The sequence below is a fragment of the Austrofundulus limnaeus genome, unplaced genomic scaffold (assembly GCF_001266775.1).
Source record: "Austrofundulus limnaeus strain Quisiro unplaced genomic scaffold, Austrofundulus_limnaeus-1.0 Scaffold44, whole genome shotgun sequence".
NCBI classification, from domain to species: domain Eukaryota; kingdom Metazoa; phylum Chordata; class Actinopteri; order Cyprinodontiformes; family Rivulidae; genus Austrofundulus; species Austrofundulus limnaeus.
This window is the reverse complement of record NW_013952446.1, coordinates 671644-689296: the sequence shown is the minus strand read 5'-3', so window position 1 is coordinate 689296 and position 17653 is coordinate 671644. Positions and strand designations below refer to the sequence as shown.

The 17653-nt window shown below is 37.2% G+C and overlaps 1 protein-coding gene across 1 annotated transcript in view; it reads right to left on the bottom strand.

Moving 5' to 3' along the window:
- Window positions 1-9680: 9680 nt before the first annotated feature.
- Window positions 9681-17653, bottom strand: part of aimp1a (aminoacyl tRNA synthetase complex interacting multifunctional protein 1a) — a gene marked incomplete in the record, with an annotated part of 11177 nt that continues 3204 nt past the window's right edge. The window contains 4 exon segments of the mRNA XM_014007747.1: window positions 9681-9985; window positions 12833-13001; window positions 13743-13954; window positions 14314-14478. Of these exon segments, the coding sequence (XP_013863201.1) occupies window positions 9819-9985; window positions 12833-13001; window positions 13743-13954; window positions 14314-14478 (713 nt within the window).

Here is a 17653-nt window from a genome sequence, read left to right as displayed (position 1 = left end):
CTGAAGGATGGAAATTTTCTGTTTTTCTTGGAGAAAAAAGTGCAAAGCAGTGGTTTATTTTCACCCACTTTAGCGTGAGCTTTAAATATTTACACATCAAAACCAAACTTGATACTTTTCTTTAACGGTGATGATAAACTCATACATGTTTAATTTAATTCAAATAAACTCAAATCAGTACAGTTTATTTCCATTTTTGGCATTTAATTTATGACAACTCTGCAAATTTTAATTTATTTTAGTTAAATTCTATTCAGTTTTGTTAGTTCAAATACTCAAGTGAATTAAATCTATCAGTATATTTAGATTCAGTTCAACTCAATACAAATCAGTTCAGCTCGCTTATTTCATCTGAATTCATCTCATTTAGTTTAGCTCAGTTTATTAATCTTTGTTCATTTCATCCACATCAGTTCATTCTAATTTATTTCAGTTTCTTCATGCATAGTCCAGTTCAACTCAATGTATCATTTTGTCTCACTCCAAATTAATCCAAATAAAATTCAATTAAGTCAATTTCTAACTCATTTTAATTCAGTTTATGCCAATTTAAAATGTCATTTTTCAGTTCAATTCTATTTTATTTATTTCAATTTAAAACAGTTCCCTCCACTTTATAATTTATAATAAAATATTTTTAATCAAATTTTGTTAAATTAAAATGACTTTAAACCAGTTCAGAACAATTTAGATTAACTAAATTTAGTCAGTTTATACTATTTCACCACAAAAACCCATTCCTTACACTTTTATTAAAGAGCAAGTTGGTAGGTTTTATTTCTAGCCACAAAAAATGTATCTGTCCTTGCATACAGGTCTAACTCATAATACATCTATTGCAGTTTAGTTCAGTTTAATACACTGAGATTGAAATCCAAATCACCAGAGGCCTTTCTCAAATCAAAACCAGCATGCAAATACAAACAAACGCAGTATTTTAATATGGGTTGGTGTTTCAGCCAAACATCTGTAGAAAGAAATGTGACAATAAACAAAAGAAAATGGATTGAAATCCAATGTTTCAAAGAGAATGCACACAAATCAGGAAACATGTAATACCTCTCAGAAACACATGGAAATCCCACAAAAGTCACACATATCATAACTTGAAAGCCTCCAGAATTCGAAGGATGTTTTGATTTGTACCAATGTCGACTTTAGGCCAAATTGCAATGAACTTTTTAATCTACTTCAAATAACATGAGCACTAGTTTCTTGGATGTTTGAGTCCCTTGTATAAATGTGCAACATATTTATTGTCTAGTGAGTTAATGACTTGACAGTTACCTCTGTTAAAAACTTAACTCTACTGCTGCCCTTGGGTTAAAGCAGAGAGGGAGACGTTTTTCAGCAAAGTAAAATGGATGTATTGTAATTATATGTGTAGAGGTAGAACTAGACATTTTTGCGTGACAAGGCACGGGGTGGCTAATGTGTATTTTAGGGGTGGGGGGGGCACTTTCAAATAAAAAACAAGTACTCAGACTCAAGATGACCTCCAAAGCTAACTTCAAATGGCTCTAATTAAACTGTTTTAAGAAATATTGAGCTGAAAATCTGTTTGTGGTTTTAGCAAAGAATAAGAAAAAAGTTCAACTGCTGGTATGCCAACGCTAATTTCACAAAGGGCTGTAATTCAGCCATTTTCAAACACGCAGCTGAAAATTAGTTTAGTAGTAGCCAAGAAACAAACTTTTTCAAAATCTAATTTCAAATACAAAATAGGGCTGCTAAGGCTAATTTCAAGTGGCTACAACTCAGCCAGTTTTAGTAATACTGAGCTGAAATATGGTGTGCAGCCAAAAGCAATCCTCAAGGCATTCTGAAAGTTACAGCTAGCAATAAATAAATAAATAAATAAATAAATAAATATTTATCATTAAACGCACATCTTGGAAATGCAACTTACAAATCCGATGCCAACTTGTCAGTCATTCAGGAATGGCACCTGGGGTGGTCAGTCAGGTGCCAGGGGTGTCAAGTGCCTCCATGCCCAGCCCCTCCCCTGACTATGTGCATTTATTTATTTTTTATTTTTTATTTTTGGATACTGGATGAAAACCTGATGGAGATCAGTATTCAGTTTTCTTGTTAAAAAATTCATTATTCACCCATATACCCTTCATGGTTTGGTTTCTACGGCAAATGTTTGTACATAAAAAATGAATAATTGACAACATGCCAACTAAATCAGTGATCCTAAGATCCATTTAGTGGCATTCTCACCATCCACTAAGCCTTCACCTGACATGACTAATGCTAAGTGATGACAGCAGTTGTAAGTGACCCTCTAACTTTTCATAGCTTCTTTTTCATGTCACAACCCCCACTGACCATTAACTGCTGCACTTGGCCAAAGACCCTCTCGATCCTGCTGTCTCCTCAGGCCATAAGTGACTCCTGAGACCCAGCATCCTCACCCAACTCAAATTATTATATCAGGTCTCCGGGTCTTTTGTTTTCAGACTGTTTTGTGTTTGTTTGAGAAATTGTAGGCATCCGGTCTGCAAAGACTGGAGGGGGGAGACAAAAAGAAGTTACTGGCGATAGAAAATGGAGCAACTACAATGCTTTCACAATGCTTTTCGCTTCCCCTTTCTCTTACCAATAGCTCGTAGTGCAACTTGACTCCTTGTCTTTTTTAGCTGTGCGTTTATTCAAGCCTCTCCGCGGGACGGGCTGATGTGGCTCTTTAGTGGACAGCCTTTTCAGCGTTGCACTATGAGAAAAGAGCCAGATTCCCATGCAATCCATCTTCTCACACAAGCAACAGTTGGTCCACACACCTCATGCATTCAGTCACACACACAAAAAATATATACTCACACATCAACAGATGCTTTGAAAACTAGAAACTTATATAGAGAAAATGATAATACAAGGCCTCCATAATAATACAACATGCAATATTAATGTTGAATAAAGCAAAAACATTCTAAGTTATAATAAAACCATTTTTTCTACTAATTTCTTATATTTTTCCCGTCACAACAACCCCTAAAACAATCTCCAAGTGCTGTAAGCTTTTCTGTTTTTATCATATAAATAATCCATTGAGATCTATAGCAATAGAGGTTCGATTGATTGCCAAATAAATTACTAGCATGCAGTTAGTTTGTAAGTTATTGCAGATTTTATGATGCTTATATTGCGATTACAATAGTAAATAGCCATCCATCTGTTACCTAGGGACAATTCATGTCATTTTTATATGATTGCATTGTAAGGCTTGGCCTGGCCACAGTCCGCCTGGTTGTGTTTGCTTTGAGCAAAGGGCTGCCCGAAAAACATGTTATTCTTCATGTGATGTCATTTTCTTTGCGACACAACAATAGACGAGCTTGCTGTAATTCTCTTTGTTCTCTATATAATTTAAGACCCAGCTGTAACCGAGTAAGACAATGTCAAATCAGCCCCAGCAGCCCTGCCTGAACCTCAGGTCTCTGAGTTCCAGAAATCAGGCTGGTAGTAGGAGCATCTTCATCAGTCAGTGGGAGCTTGCAGTTATTTGCATGTCTTTATCATGAATTGGACAATGACTCTTTATTGAGCTTCATGTCTCTGACTTTTTTTTCCTGTTTATTCATGCAACATAATCTGAGGCCTCCTGTTTGATAAGATCAGGGAAAAGGCGGGCTTTACGCTCTTACGTGACACTAAACGTTTTCTTTCAATCAACTGCTGGGTGATAAGGCCGACATGACTGGCAGGTTTTAAACTGTGGGTCACTTTGGAGGGTTAAAGCCTGAAATTTATGGTAAACTCTGTGATGTTATTCAGAAATGTGAAGCTGACTGATATGCTCTGTTGGGGTTTCTGTAGTAGGGGGGAAAAAAGAAAACTTTGTAGTCATACTTTCAAAAAAGGTTACGATTAGAGCTTTTTTATTTTAAAGTATTGACTTTCTATTGCATAGACCCTAAAACAACTGTATACATAGGATAATTATCATCTATCTAACACTACCAAGAACTTTCTGGCCCTTGAAATAAACTGAGATCACTCAGCTCATCCAGGAGATAATTGTGCAGGTAAATGTTTGAATACTCATAATGTCTTTTACACCTAATTAAGCAGGAGTCTGTACCCTTCTTCTGTTATAATGAAGTAGCTCCAGTTTCTTAGGTTATTAAACAAATTTCCCCAACTTATGGCTTCAGTCTGCCAATGTAATATTTTGCCAGTTCATTCTAGATTTTCAGAATAAGTGAAAACATTGCACTAGGTTTATTGCTTAAAGAAAAAAAAACAGTTAAGTGTTATGTGTCAAAGCTTTACAGAGTTTACCCAAAATTTGCTGCCATCTTCTAGCCCTTTCATTACACAGCTGTGGCTCATTTAAATTTTATCTTAGGACCATAACATCAGCCTGGCAGCCAGAGATGACATTATTCATTAAAATGAGAGAAGTGTCAAGCAGTGTCATAAATGACAAGTTTTTTTTTTCCATTTGGGGTTGCTTCACAGCCTTATGCCACCCATCTTGCGTGCTGACTCAGATTTGTAACAGCATACAGAAGAGTAAGTGACTCAGGTGATGGTTATTAAGAATCATGAGGTCAGCGTTTAGCCTGAAACGATGAAGTCACTACACTCAGTGTTTCCATTGTCTGGTGCTGTGTTTTGACAGCGATGCACACTTGAGCACCCGCTCCAACAGCTGCTGTCCTGGATGGTCTTAAAAAGCAGCAAATGCTAAATGTAATTTTTTTCATATTTAGGCAAGAAGTGTACAGTATTAAATTGCAAAGTATGAAGTCAAACGTACAAAAAGATGATCCTGAACTTTACTAAATAATGCAGCTTGAAAAAGTTTACCACCGTGATTTTCCAGATATGCTTTTATTCTGAAATGCGGGTCCACAATCATTGTAAACAAACAGAAGCTGTTCAAAGAATTATCTACAAGTAATTAAACATTTATAACTTTTTTCTCAGAGCTCCACAAGACCTACACTATTGCTTTAAGACTTCTCTCGATGAGCTCATTCGTCTTTCATCGGGCAGCCGGCCTGCAGAGACACTTCCACATGCCGACGGAGATAAGACTACTGTCAGAGAGAGTGTCGGGGAAGACTCCAGCACATCTTCAGCCTTGTTTCCAGACAGCTCGTTTTTCATGACACTTGATGAGTCAGTCTGAGTCTGCTCTGAAACCTATTGCAGGACTGGGAGGGTGGAAGTCCCTGGGAAGGGGGGGGGGGGCGTTGGAGGTGAGGACCATAATTACAATCAAACAAGGACCCAACTGTCACAAATGAAACCCAAGATTACAAGGAGGCGAGATGTGAACGAGAGAATTTTGAGCAAATTGAGACTTGAAGTTGAGACCTTGTTTTGGCTTTTTGACTTGAGTGCCACTAGTCAGGGTGGTGAGATGGCAGATGACAGGAAAGAGGTGCGTGGTAAAGAGTAATTCTACACCTATCAAGTATGTGAAAGCAATAATTAGATTTGCAGAGTGAAAGCTGGACAAGAAGCTCTTGTTTAGATAGCGTTGCCTTGTAATGCATTATTCAGAAAATATCCGTTTTCCTGCTTGAGCTCCGTCAGTGGTGTAGCTCAAGGACAGCTCACATGACAGCAGAGGACAAGCAAAAGCAGACAATTACCAAATGTGAACAAGTGATATTGTGATATTAGCCGATAACATGTGGTGCGCTCAGTGAAGCATCTGCTTTCAGTTTAAACACAAAAACAAGCATTGCTGGTGCCCACAATCCTTGCTGCAGATGCCACATTAGATACAATGTTCCTGTTGTTTACTCCTGATGATTCGATTTATTTGTCCACAGCTTTTGGGGGAAAACCCCTCATTAATGGACAGAAGTGAGGGGGGATGCTGAGACAGGATTTTGACATCCTGGTGCTGAATCACTGAATAACCACATGCAAGCAGAAACTGACTGTAAACTAGGCTGAACTCCAGTTCATCAGAAAAAAAACAGTGTTCCACAAACAAATCCAAACACATTGTTTGACAAAAAAAAAAGACACTAGATTCATAATGTCATGCAAACAAATAGGGAAAAACCATAATTCACTGCATTATGTTAAAGGGTGGCATGTTGCCTGTTTTTCATGGATGGATGACGAGGAGCAGATGTGTTGATTAGCAAAAGAGGTGCAGCTGTGTCACCGCACAGATGCTTGAAAATAGAACAGCGTTGAGAAATATTGCTGGATGCTGTAACATAAAGAGAAAACATTGACCATGATGCGCTACCAAGATGCAAAGATTATAGATACTGTCCCAGCTGTGATGTGCCCTGGCCTGCTATGGCTTACGAAAACTATTACAATATATAAAATGACACCTTCAATGACCCAACAGTCTACATTACAGAGAATGGTTTTTCTTAGATGGGGCCACAGCAGATGGAGGATGTTCTGTGTTGTGAGTTTTTCAGCAGCACCATCTTGGAAGTAACTAAAGTGCTATAAGAAAATGGAGTTCAGGTCATATTTCATGTACACTGAAAAAACAAACATTTGGGTGTATTAACATTTATTTAATTATTCTTTTAAATTTTACAAAAAATATTAAAATATCTAAACTAATAGAATTTACTAAATAAACAATACACGTTATATTATATAATATATCAATATTACTGTTCAAAAAAAAAGTAAATGTTAATATTATTTTACCAGTAATATTTAAGTGCTTTTTCTGGACAGCACAAGTAACTTCTACTCTTCTGGGATAAAACTGAGGGTGCATGCACACACAAAGGCTGCTGCTCCTCATTGCCTTCCTTCACTTTTCAAGGAGAGGACAAGACATGGTAGAAATAAAACAAAAGTCTGGTTTCTTTTGCTTGAATACATTTGTTGGTGTGCAACAGTTTGATGGCATAATGTAGGTGATATTTAGTTGTCAGGGAACAGGAAATGCATATTGTAGCATTCTGCAGTGTTTGGCTGTTTGTCATGTGACTGCAGTGGAGGATTGTGGGTAGGATTCATGTTTGTTGTTGTTAAATCCTTTTAGGGAATTGGTTAACATTGTTCTTTCAGCAATTAGTCTGTTGTGTTACTCTAATTTACTCTTAATATAATATAATATACTCTAATTTGTGTGTTCATTATTTGTTAACTTGTGTTAAACCGTTCAGCAGAAGTAACCATAAGTGAGAGTGGTAGGCCTAGTCATTAATAAGACCTGTGAGTTTTATTTTGTATTGTTCATGAAGAAGAATCCAATAATAAAGGTTTTTCAAAACTGCCACCTGGTGGTGAAGTCTTGAACTACAACAAGAGCTACACCTCTCTCTGTAGCTGTGAGGTGTCATGCTACAATATGCTTGACACATGTGCACTGTTATAAAGAACTTGTAAGATTTACTAAAAAAAAATCCTCGTAACAATTTGCACTAATGTTTGTTAAGTAAATTTAAATGCTACAAATTCATGTTGTATTTACTCATCATTATCTAGTAAAAGTTATTAAGAATATAGTTAAATATTTGTGAATAAATCAGGTAAATTTTACTTAATTTGATCAAGTGTATGTTACAAGATTTAATTGAGAAAATTAAGTAAAAATTTACCTGATTTATTCACAAATATTTAACTATATTCTTAATAACTTTTACTAGATAATGATGAGTAAATATTACTTGAATTTGTAGCAATTAAATGTACTTCACAAACATTAGTGCAAATTGTTACGAGGATTTTTTTTTCGAGTAAATCTTATAAGTTATTTTTTTCAGTTTAGTCACTGTTGGACAACTTTGAATGGGCTGATGGACTCAGAGTTCATTTTGGGCTGTTCCACATAGACGTCTCTGATGTACCGGTCTTGGCAAGAATATGCAAACATCATCTCAAAATACAAAAGCAACATTTTGCAGGTTTGATGTCAGAATGTGAGGAAAATGGGAGAACAATTGATATGACTTGATTTAAGTCTAACAAATTAAGTGTATAAGATAGTCTCAATCGGATGGATGTGGGGTTCATCATAGAAAATGAATGTGTAATTTTTGACTTCATATGCCTTCTGTGTGTTTTGTCCCTAAAAGTGTTTACATAAACTGCAGTGAAATTTCCAACTTTTAAGACTCCACTTTGGTTTGCTCGTACTAGTTGTTAGCTTGTCTGTTATTTCTCCAAACTGAGGTTAGTTATTAATTGTTCACAACAAAATCCCACGTCAGAAGCTCCAAACTGTTGCTTTAATGTTTGTTTTTTTATCACAAATGTCTTGAAATAAAACAGTGTTTTAAGCATCCAAGGTCAGGGCTGACAAATCCAACCCTTTGACTTCTTGTTTCTGAGTCATCTCCTGAGATAAATGAGAGAAAAGAGCGAAGGTTTCAACTCAAAACATGTCTCAGCAGCCTTTTCTGTTTCTTTTTTTTTTTTTTTTGGCAACAGGTCCAGTAATTAGTGAGGTTAACCACATCCTCATTTACTTTGTTCTGATAGAGTATTTGAAACTGAGATTTGTTTCCAGTACAGCCTTTCATCACTTAGCTCATCGATAAGTAATGGGTGGCAAGGCAGACCAACCCAATATGGATCAGTCTCACAAATAGATCAGATAAGTATAAACAAAGCATTTTGTTCAGATGGATAATTATAGTCATATAATACTTCCTTCTTCTCCGCATCCTCTTATTGCTGTGACAGTGACTGATATTGCGTGAGCAGGACTCTCCTCCTGATGCTTTATACACCAACTTAAATGTCAACCAAGCAAAATAATAATCTAACTCCTTCATGGAGTGCGTGGAGCTAATTCTTAGTCTTGATGGGATGTTCAATTTAATGGTGGGGTTGTGCCCTCCTGTGGTCAGAACAGCAACTGCCAAGGTGTCTGAGTAACAATAGTTTCTTAGTGGTTTTAGCTGTTTGCTGCTGGAAATGACCGCAACACAAACAGTGAGAGGATGAGAACGATGTAATGGATCCACGGATCCCAAGACACTCACAGACAAGTAGCAACATACGACTAAATATTACAAGAAATTTTAGAATTTGAAACAACATATATGTATTTTGAAAGTTACACATTAATTTATTATTTTATATTTACCTTCCCTGTTTGAAAACTTTTAGCATAATTAAATACCTTAAACCAACTATTGCAAAAATAATAGGTTTTTTTTTCATTCCAAATGATGTAAACTGTTTTAACTTTCAAAAATACAGTATATTAGAATAGCTTACTTTATGTTGAGTTTTAATGTTTGTTTGAAAAACAGTCCAGGAGAAAGACAAATTTGGGATTTTTCCATTATACTTAAGTATTCAGACTCAGATTCTGTGATGTGTTTGTTTTAAGTTAATGGATCATTTCAAATAGGTACTTTTGGTGCAGAACTCTATTTTCAGAGAAGGATGCATTTTTTTTCAGAAGCCTGAAAGAAAAAAAATACTATTGTAAAAGCTTGCAATAATTACTGTGTGCAAAGAAAGTGGAAGCAAAGAGCCACCTAAATAGCCCAAAACCTTGCATGTTTTTGTCAGGCTGCTGGAGTCCACTTCAGCACGTCCTTTTAAAGCTACAACCTCAAAATCACAACACAAATCAAGGTAATGTGTCTCAGGAAAGGAGACAGACTCAGGGACCATCTTGATTACTCTTTATGGACCGCGGCTGGATCTAGTTTTGAGGTGACAGTTGCTGGACAGATTCTTGGAGCACGCTTACTGAAAACAAAACAAAGTGAAGCTAATCAAAATCCTTTATTGAACATCTTAAAAGAATTTGCTCTCATTTATCACTATCCCACTGCTCAACACCATCTGTGGTCATCACCGGACTGTTGAGTAAACACAGAGCTGTTTCAAGCAGCTCTGGTATTTCATTTGATTCCACTGTTGCTCATGGTTTGAGCTTTGCACACTCCCTTGCCAGCGACTTCAAAGGCAGCACCCTTGTACGTTGCAACACACTGGTCATCCGTGCGCAGGTCGGGCTGCACCTGCTCCCACACCTTCTTTTTGGGGTTCAACTCCTTGTCGGGCTCACCTGCAATCATAAAGTCAACATCAGAAAGTCTGTGTGCGTGGATCCACGTGTCAGACTTTGTGACATTTCCTTGTATAACCCACTAAAAACACAGCTTCAGCAAAATCGTGATTTTCCCCAGACGAGTTATAAAGACAATATGTGTGCAAGAACACGAAGCCAAAACAAACTGCGAGCCAGTGACCCTCAATTAGTTTCATGATTTATTGGATCAAATATAAATTTTATGTCCTCCATATGAATCGTGAACAATTCGACTTTCTGTCATGTTCTATTTGAACATAAAATTTTGAGTTACAGCTAAGAACAAACAGGCGTTCTTAAAACATCAAAACAGAACTTCTCTGAATCACAAAGTGCATCCCGGGAAAACAATTAGGCGTGGCTCTCGTTTGATGATGATTATGGTTTTGATGCTGCGTAGCATTTGTGAAAACTCATAGCTTGTTCTGGCTGGCGGTGACTTTTATTTGTTCTAAACAGCCTGCGAAAATCAGCTTAAATTAGAAATACCAAAAAAGGTTTAGACTGGCTGTGTACATTTTAAATCTTTAGCATTAAGTGCCTTTATGGCTGAAATGCTGGCTAAATGTGCCCCTATATTATAAAATGTAATTGTAGCTATGTTCTCGCATCAGCAGTGGATTGGCTGTGAAACTACACCTTTAATGGGAGAAAAATGCATTAGATATAAATAGATATTTTTTACTTGTGCCTAGTTTTAACAGTATGATAAGACTGGACAAATGCACATGTAATACTTTTTAAAATACCTTATGTTTAAAAGGAAGTATCAAAGGAAAAAAAGCTATACAGTAGCACCAAATAACTGAATAATCATGTTACCATACCAGTGATTAAATCTAGGGGAAGCCACTTCATGTTTATACGGACTTCCCAAAAATACACAATGAAGAAACAGAACTCAGACCCATTGTCAGCACCATAAACTTAGACACATATTGCAAAACATCTTGCTAAAACTGTAAAAACAACATTTCACATAGAGTTTCATGGATTTTGAAAAAGTTCAACATTTGAAGCTGGCTCCAGAAGAAACTCTTGTATTTGTTTTTATGTCACTTTTCACTTTTGCACTCACATCTGAAGCAGTGAAAAGTGTTAGAAAACAACTCCAAAAAGATAATGATCTTAACAACAGAACCAATTTCACCCCGGACCAGATCTTTCCACTACTTATTTCAAGTGCATTGACAGTTTTTACAGACAGAAGCAGGGTTTGTGTCATGGGATCCCTTGTGTCCCCAACTGTGGCCAATCTCTACACGTAAGAAAAACAGAAAAGAACAAAAGAGAGTCCTGAACTCCTTCAACCAAGAGTCTCTGGTTCAAATATGTGGAAGATACTTGGGTCAAAACCAAGCTAAGAAGCTTTCAAAAACATCAACACTGTTGACATCATCAAGTTCACCAATGAGGATGCTAAAAACACAAACAGCCTTTTTTTTTTTTGACTGCTTGGTGCACATGGAAAGAGATGGAAGTCTAAACATTGAGGTTTACAGGAAACCAACTCACACAGATCAGTACCTTCTGTTTGGCTCTCACCACCACTGAAACACAAACTTTCTGTCATTAGAACTCTACATCACTGAGCTGAATGTGTTCATGAGAGGACAGAAGGAAAGGAATAAAAACAAAAATTACATCAGAAAATCTCTCCAAACCTGTGGATATCCTAACTGAGCTTTTGTCAAGTCAAGAAAACACCTCCCTGAACAAAAGAAAAAAAAAACATTGTTTGGGGAATCTGAGAAACTCAGAAGGATTTTCCTCCAGACACAATGCCACCAAACAAGACCCTCAAACAGAGGCTGATCCATCCTAAGTACAAACCCGCCCAAACACAAACTGAGCAGTGGATAAAGGTCACTTTTTAACAAGCTACAATTAAAATAAACATGTAGGATTCCTGAAAATAAGTTTTGTGCTTTAAAGTTTAGGATAAATGGAGTTGAAACACACCTAGCGTTTGTTCCACAAAATTATTTTTGTGTTTCCGTTTGAATTACCTCACCAGTACGGTCTGGTTCATGTCTTAATAGACAGGAAGTAATGTTGGCATGCTCCTTTTTTTAAACTTATTTATATTAGCTGATTTTACCCGGACGATTAGGAAAACTCATTTCCCCGACAAACTAAAAAAAACTTTAGGTGAGAGTCCAAGCATTTAGCGTGATTACCCAGTAAACCAAGCAGTCACAGCCCATTTAGCCATCAGCAAACAGATCTGAGGGGTGGTCCAATGAGAGCCTTGGGATGGGTAAAGAAACCTGTTGTGACTGGGGTCTTCAGATAAATGTACGTTCAATCCGCTGATGTTGTTTCCGGCAGCAAAAATCTTCAATAAAACCCTTCATTTTCTAAAGAGCATTTTAGGGACTTGAAGACTAACATTTTTTGGTAAAATCATTTAAAACAATTTCAGACAGTCACACAGTGCTAAATAATTCTTCTTAATAATAATACATTTATTTGTATAGCACCTTTCAAAACTCAGTTACACTGCAAAAACTGTTCATCTTACCAAGTTTTTAAATCTTATATCAGCCAAAAAGTCTTTGATCTTGTTTTGAGACTGATTTACTAAACAAGAACTGATTGTGTAAGAATAATAATCTTGTTTTCAGAACGTGTAAGATTATTTGTCTTGTTAGCCTGAAAATTTGACTCAAATTAAGTCAAAAATTTCTGCCAATGGAGCAAGAAAATTTTACTTGGTAAGATTCGTGAAATAAGAAAAAACTGAGTCAAATCAAGTATTTCAAGAATCTTCTTAATGATGTTTGAGTAAAATTATTCTTCAGCCCATTGACCAGTAAATACCTGGAAAGCCTTGGACGGCAACTCTGTCTCCTGGTACCGCTCCGCTTGGAGGATCGAGGATTTCAACCTTGTCTGGCGAGCTGGCACACATGACCATCGCCTGAGACACGACTCCTCTCATCTTGGCAGGCTTAAGGTTACACAGCAGCACAGCCATGCGGTTCTGCATCTGCATCAAGGACACAAAATTAAATTACATTTAAAAGCCCATACTTTTCTGCCTGCAGAGAAAAAAAAACCAACAACTTCTTAAGTTATCCGTTTCTCGTTTCAAAAATCAAAATGAGCAAACAGAAAAAAAATATTCTGGCACCTCTGTGGCTCACCAAAAACAACCAGAGGCATTTTCTACACAAACTGAGAGGTAGAAAATTACATCTTTACATGACATTTATTCTGCAACCACTAGGAAAAAGGATCTGATTTGGTCTCTATGTTGGTTTTATAGAGAAAATGCTTTAAATCCGAAAATCGTGTTATTTTGCCCAAGGCTGTGAGGATGGTTTTTGGTTTTCATTTGTGGGCACTTTTGGTAGCTGCTCTGAAATTATCAGGTCCACGACTTGTTTTTTGGAATAATGCAAGTCCTTCACTCACACTCAGCAGTTAAGACATGCAACCATTGATGCCTCTCATCACATTGTTCACTTCTGTTTGCTTGACAAATTGATGAGTGTACCTAAAACAGAAAACCTGAACATCCAATTAGACTTCATTGTTTGTAACATTAAAGAAACACATCAGCAGCTCAGGTTTTCTATCTCCTGTCAAAATATCTTTGTTGCTCTATCAAGAAAAAGCAAATGGACTGCGGAGTTTATGTGCATCATCTGATTATTCCATGAAATGGTTGTGTGAAATGCGCATGCTTCCTGTCTTTCTTTTATAATCAGTACTTAAAACTGCACACCTGCTCCAGAGGTATATGCTTGACCAGCCCGCTGACCACCGTCCTGGGAGCAGCCTCCCCCACGTCGACCTGCTCTACATACAGGCTGTCAGCGTCTGGGTGCTTCTCGGCTGAGACGATACGACCGACGCGCAAGTCCAGGCGAGACACGTCCACCTTGGCTTCGTCTTGGCTGGGCGTCGCCTGCTTCTTCTCCGCTTTCTCACCTCCAGCTATCAGAAACAAAGAGGGCAGGTGAGGTTACTCTTACAATATTTATGTATAAACACACTGAATGAATAAAAAAAACCTCTGAAATCTTATATCTGATGATTCTTGAGGTGAATCAAAGTTTGATGTGAGTGTGTTGTCTGAGTGTTTTCACATTTTCAGCAAAGTCAAAAATTAGATGTTCATCATGTACTTAGCTGAAGAAAGACACACCTTCTTTTAAAGGAATATTGTTATATTTTCCTGAGGAAATAGTATGATTGAAAAAAAAATTATCCCAAAAAATCCACATCCACCATCGTAAAACCTAAACCCATCAACATGTAAACAAGGCTGGGTAAAGTTTTAGACTTTCACGTGCCTTTTTTCTCTTGCTTCTTTTTTTTAGGCTCATCTTTGGGAGGCTGGCTCTGGGCGGCAGCAGCAGATGGGGGAGCAGAGGACGGTGCATCACAAGGATTGGGAGGGGCGGCTTTTGCACACAAATCAACACCGGCGTCGCCTGATGGCACTGCAACGTCTGGAACTGCAGGAAAAGCAAAACGTGCATTTTAGGTAGAAAAGAGCAGGCAGCTCAAAAAACTTATTTCATCTGATGTTTGCACAAACTCCTGGAATTTCAGCTTCAATAAATAAAAGGACAGTTGAAAGCATAGCTTCGAAGCTGCAGAACAGAGAGCGTTTGAGATTTCGCAAACAGAAGGTACAGTACTCCTTTGTTGTCCCTTCTCATATACAGAGGTGGTTGCACCATCGTAATACAAGAAAATGATACAGAGGGAGCTTTATTTACACACCCAGTGGGAGGACTGTGCCCCTGATACAAACAGTTTTGATGGCTAAATGACACAGTGTCCAAGTTGATGGAAAGGAGGAAATGGAACCATAAAGCAGGGAACAATGTTTTACAATAAGCCTTTCGAGACAAATGACCCCTCATTTAAAGCACCCGATGTTTGAATACCTACAAAAACGAGTGCCTGCGTCTGACAAACATCGGTCTGCAGGCACACCATCGTCGCCATAATGCTTTTAATTACCTTAATTCTACGTTAAGATGCAAAACCAGGACCTATCTGGTTTACTTTGAAACTGCAGGCAATAACCTTAGAAACTCTCAACATTCCCATCGAGCTTTCCCAATTAACACACACTGTTTTTCTTAGTGTTCCATGTAGTAAAGTCAAAGAATGGTTGACAATACCATTGAAGTTGCACTAATAAATGTTACTCACTGACACAAAGACAAGTACTTTTAATCATTAGTTAGAAATGCTAATGACTATTATTGCTTTAATGTGCATTGAATTTGCAGGATTAACAGCAGAGGTCAACTAAAAGCTGGATATTGGAAAACTGTAGAAGGAGCAATTTAAAGCATTTCAAATACACAAACTGGAAAGAAAAGAATGGAAACTGCCATAAACTTTTGATAAAACAACAATGCTGTCTGTCACTTGGTAAGAAGCTTTTACCTATAGAAATAGACACAAAATGTACCTCGTATGTTTCCATAATGCTAAGATTTAATTATATTATTTTAATCCACTTGACTTTGTTGTCATTTAGCGCTTCACGCTAAAACCTTTTGCATAAATGAAAGCGTGTGTCTGCTAAACGGGCTGGAGATCGTTCACTTTTACGCAGTAAGGGGAAGTTTAGAGTCTGTGCCGAGAGCAATGTGCAATAACTTTAACAAGGCAAATGGGAGTAAATAAAGGCTTTGGTTACTTTATGATGAAATGCATCTACTTTGTAGAAAGGCAAATTATCAACACAAGTGGCCAAAAATATCAGCTAATAAAGCTCTAATTTCTGTGGATTGGAAACATATTTGTCTAAGCAACATGATTTGATGGAACCACTAATGTACTGTAACTGTAACTTCTGGCTGCAGGGCTATTTTTCCTTTCTCTGCTGCATTGTAGTTGTATTATATCATTTACTTTTTATTCTTTAACAAATAAGCAAAGGCTTGCCCATATTTATATATGTGTGATTAGGCTATTTTAGGTCTCTTTAAAGCAATCCCAAAGCTAGTCCACAAATAAACAGTAAAATTAATTACAGCGGGTGGAAAAAAGATCGTCTCAAATGTATTGGAACACATTTCTAAAACTTTCCAATTTGATCCAGGTTAAATTACTTATTTCTTTCGGGTCTCTTTCTAGTCTGCAACTCCTTTCTGGAACACATTAACTAATCAGAGCTGTTTGCTCCTGAATATCAACACACATCTGAGACACAGAGACTTATACACATGGGGTCCTCATCAGTCTAATATGGATTCCTGAAGCTCCAAAATTGCTTGGAAAAAAAAAAAAAAGAAAAAAAAAGAGCTGCTTCATTGTGTTGAAGCAGAAGTGCAAAGATGATAATGATGCTGAAGAAATGTTATGTTTGGAAAGCTGAAATTAGTTGAAGAATTAATTGTTAATTGCCTTTTTAAAGTTAAAACAAACAAAAGTTAAAAATATCAGAACCAATTACCATAAGTGATATAGCTAAAAACTAAAATGATTAAATTAGCAAAGCCCTTAGCTAAAAACCAAATATGATGAAACAGTCGCCAAAAGATAAATATAACAAAAGCAGAACTAAAAGCTAAAATTAGCAAAACATGTAGCAAAAAGCTAAATATAATAGCAATGCTAAAAACTACAAATAGCAAAATTGTAGGTAAAACCCACAAATTTGTAGCTAAAAGCTAAAATTAGCAAGACAGTAGCTAAAAGAAACATTCGTATATACAACCAGATCACTTTGGTCTATGTTTGCTCTGATAAAGCAGATTTCAGAGATCTCAATGTTTATTATGGGTAAAATTTATATAAAAGATTTATAGTTCAAAAAGTGTAAAAGTTACCAATATTTAAAGTAGGGGTCGACTGAAACATCGGCCGGCTGACATCTTTGGCCGATATTTGCGTCTTTTTTTTTGTATCGGTATTGGTCGATACGTTTATGCGTTCGGCCGATCCATTCTTTGGGTCACGCGAGCACATGTTGCCGCCCCCTCCCTGGGAGAGAACGGCTGGTAATGTTGTAAGACAGAGTACTAACAATAATAAGGGTGAGTTATTAACTTTTAATGTGTTTTAACTGTCTAATTTAGTTGTTTCTGCCCTCTGTCTTGGACTATGAGGAGGAGAGAACAGCTATGTGTTAAGTTTCACTTTCAAACGGGAACGCCATATTTTTAGTTTCACTTTCGCACCGGACTGTAATTAGCGCGTCCGCGTTGTTTTTCTTTTTAAAAATGCTGGAACTGCTCACAGGAGGCATAGAAGAACACCTGCATTGTTCTCCCTGCTGGATTAAAACTAAAAAGCTCTCGGTCTTTTCTCGCTGTTTTGTTCATAAGAGCGAGTAAAGAGCTGCCGTCCATGTAAACATGTGAACCAGGCAGATGCTGCTCAGATCACATTTGGTCTGACCGCAGTATAAAAGCCGTGATGCAGGTTTTCTTTGGTGTGCATTTCAAACTGTGCTCTAAAGCTTGAGTTAACGTCAGCTGGTTTAAATTCATTTTTTGCCCGGTGTAAAAAATGGGCACAGACTGAGGCAGAGATGCTGTGAGCGCTGTGTGTGTGTGTGTGTGTGTGTGTGTGTGTGTGTGAGAAGTCCTCACAAAGATAGCAAAATGTGTGTGTCTCTCTCTCTCTCTCCTTTTCTCTGTGTTCCTGTTTTTGATTAAAAAA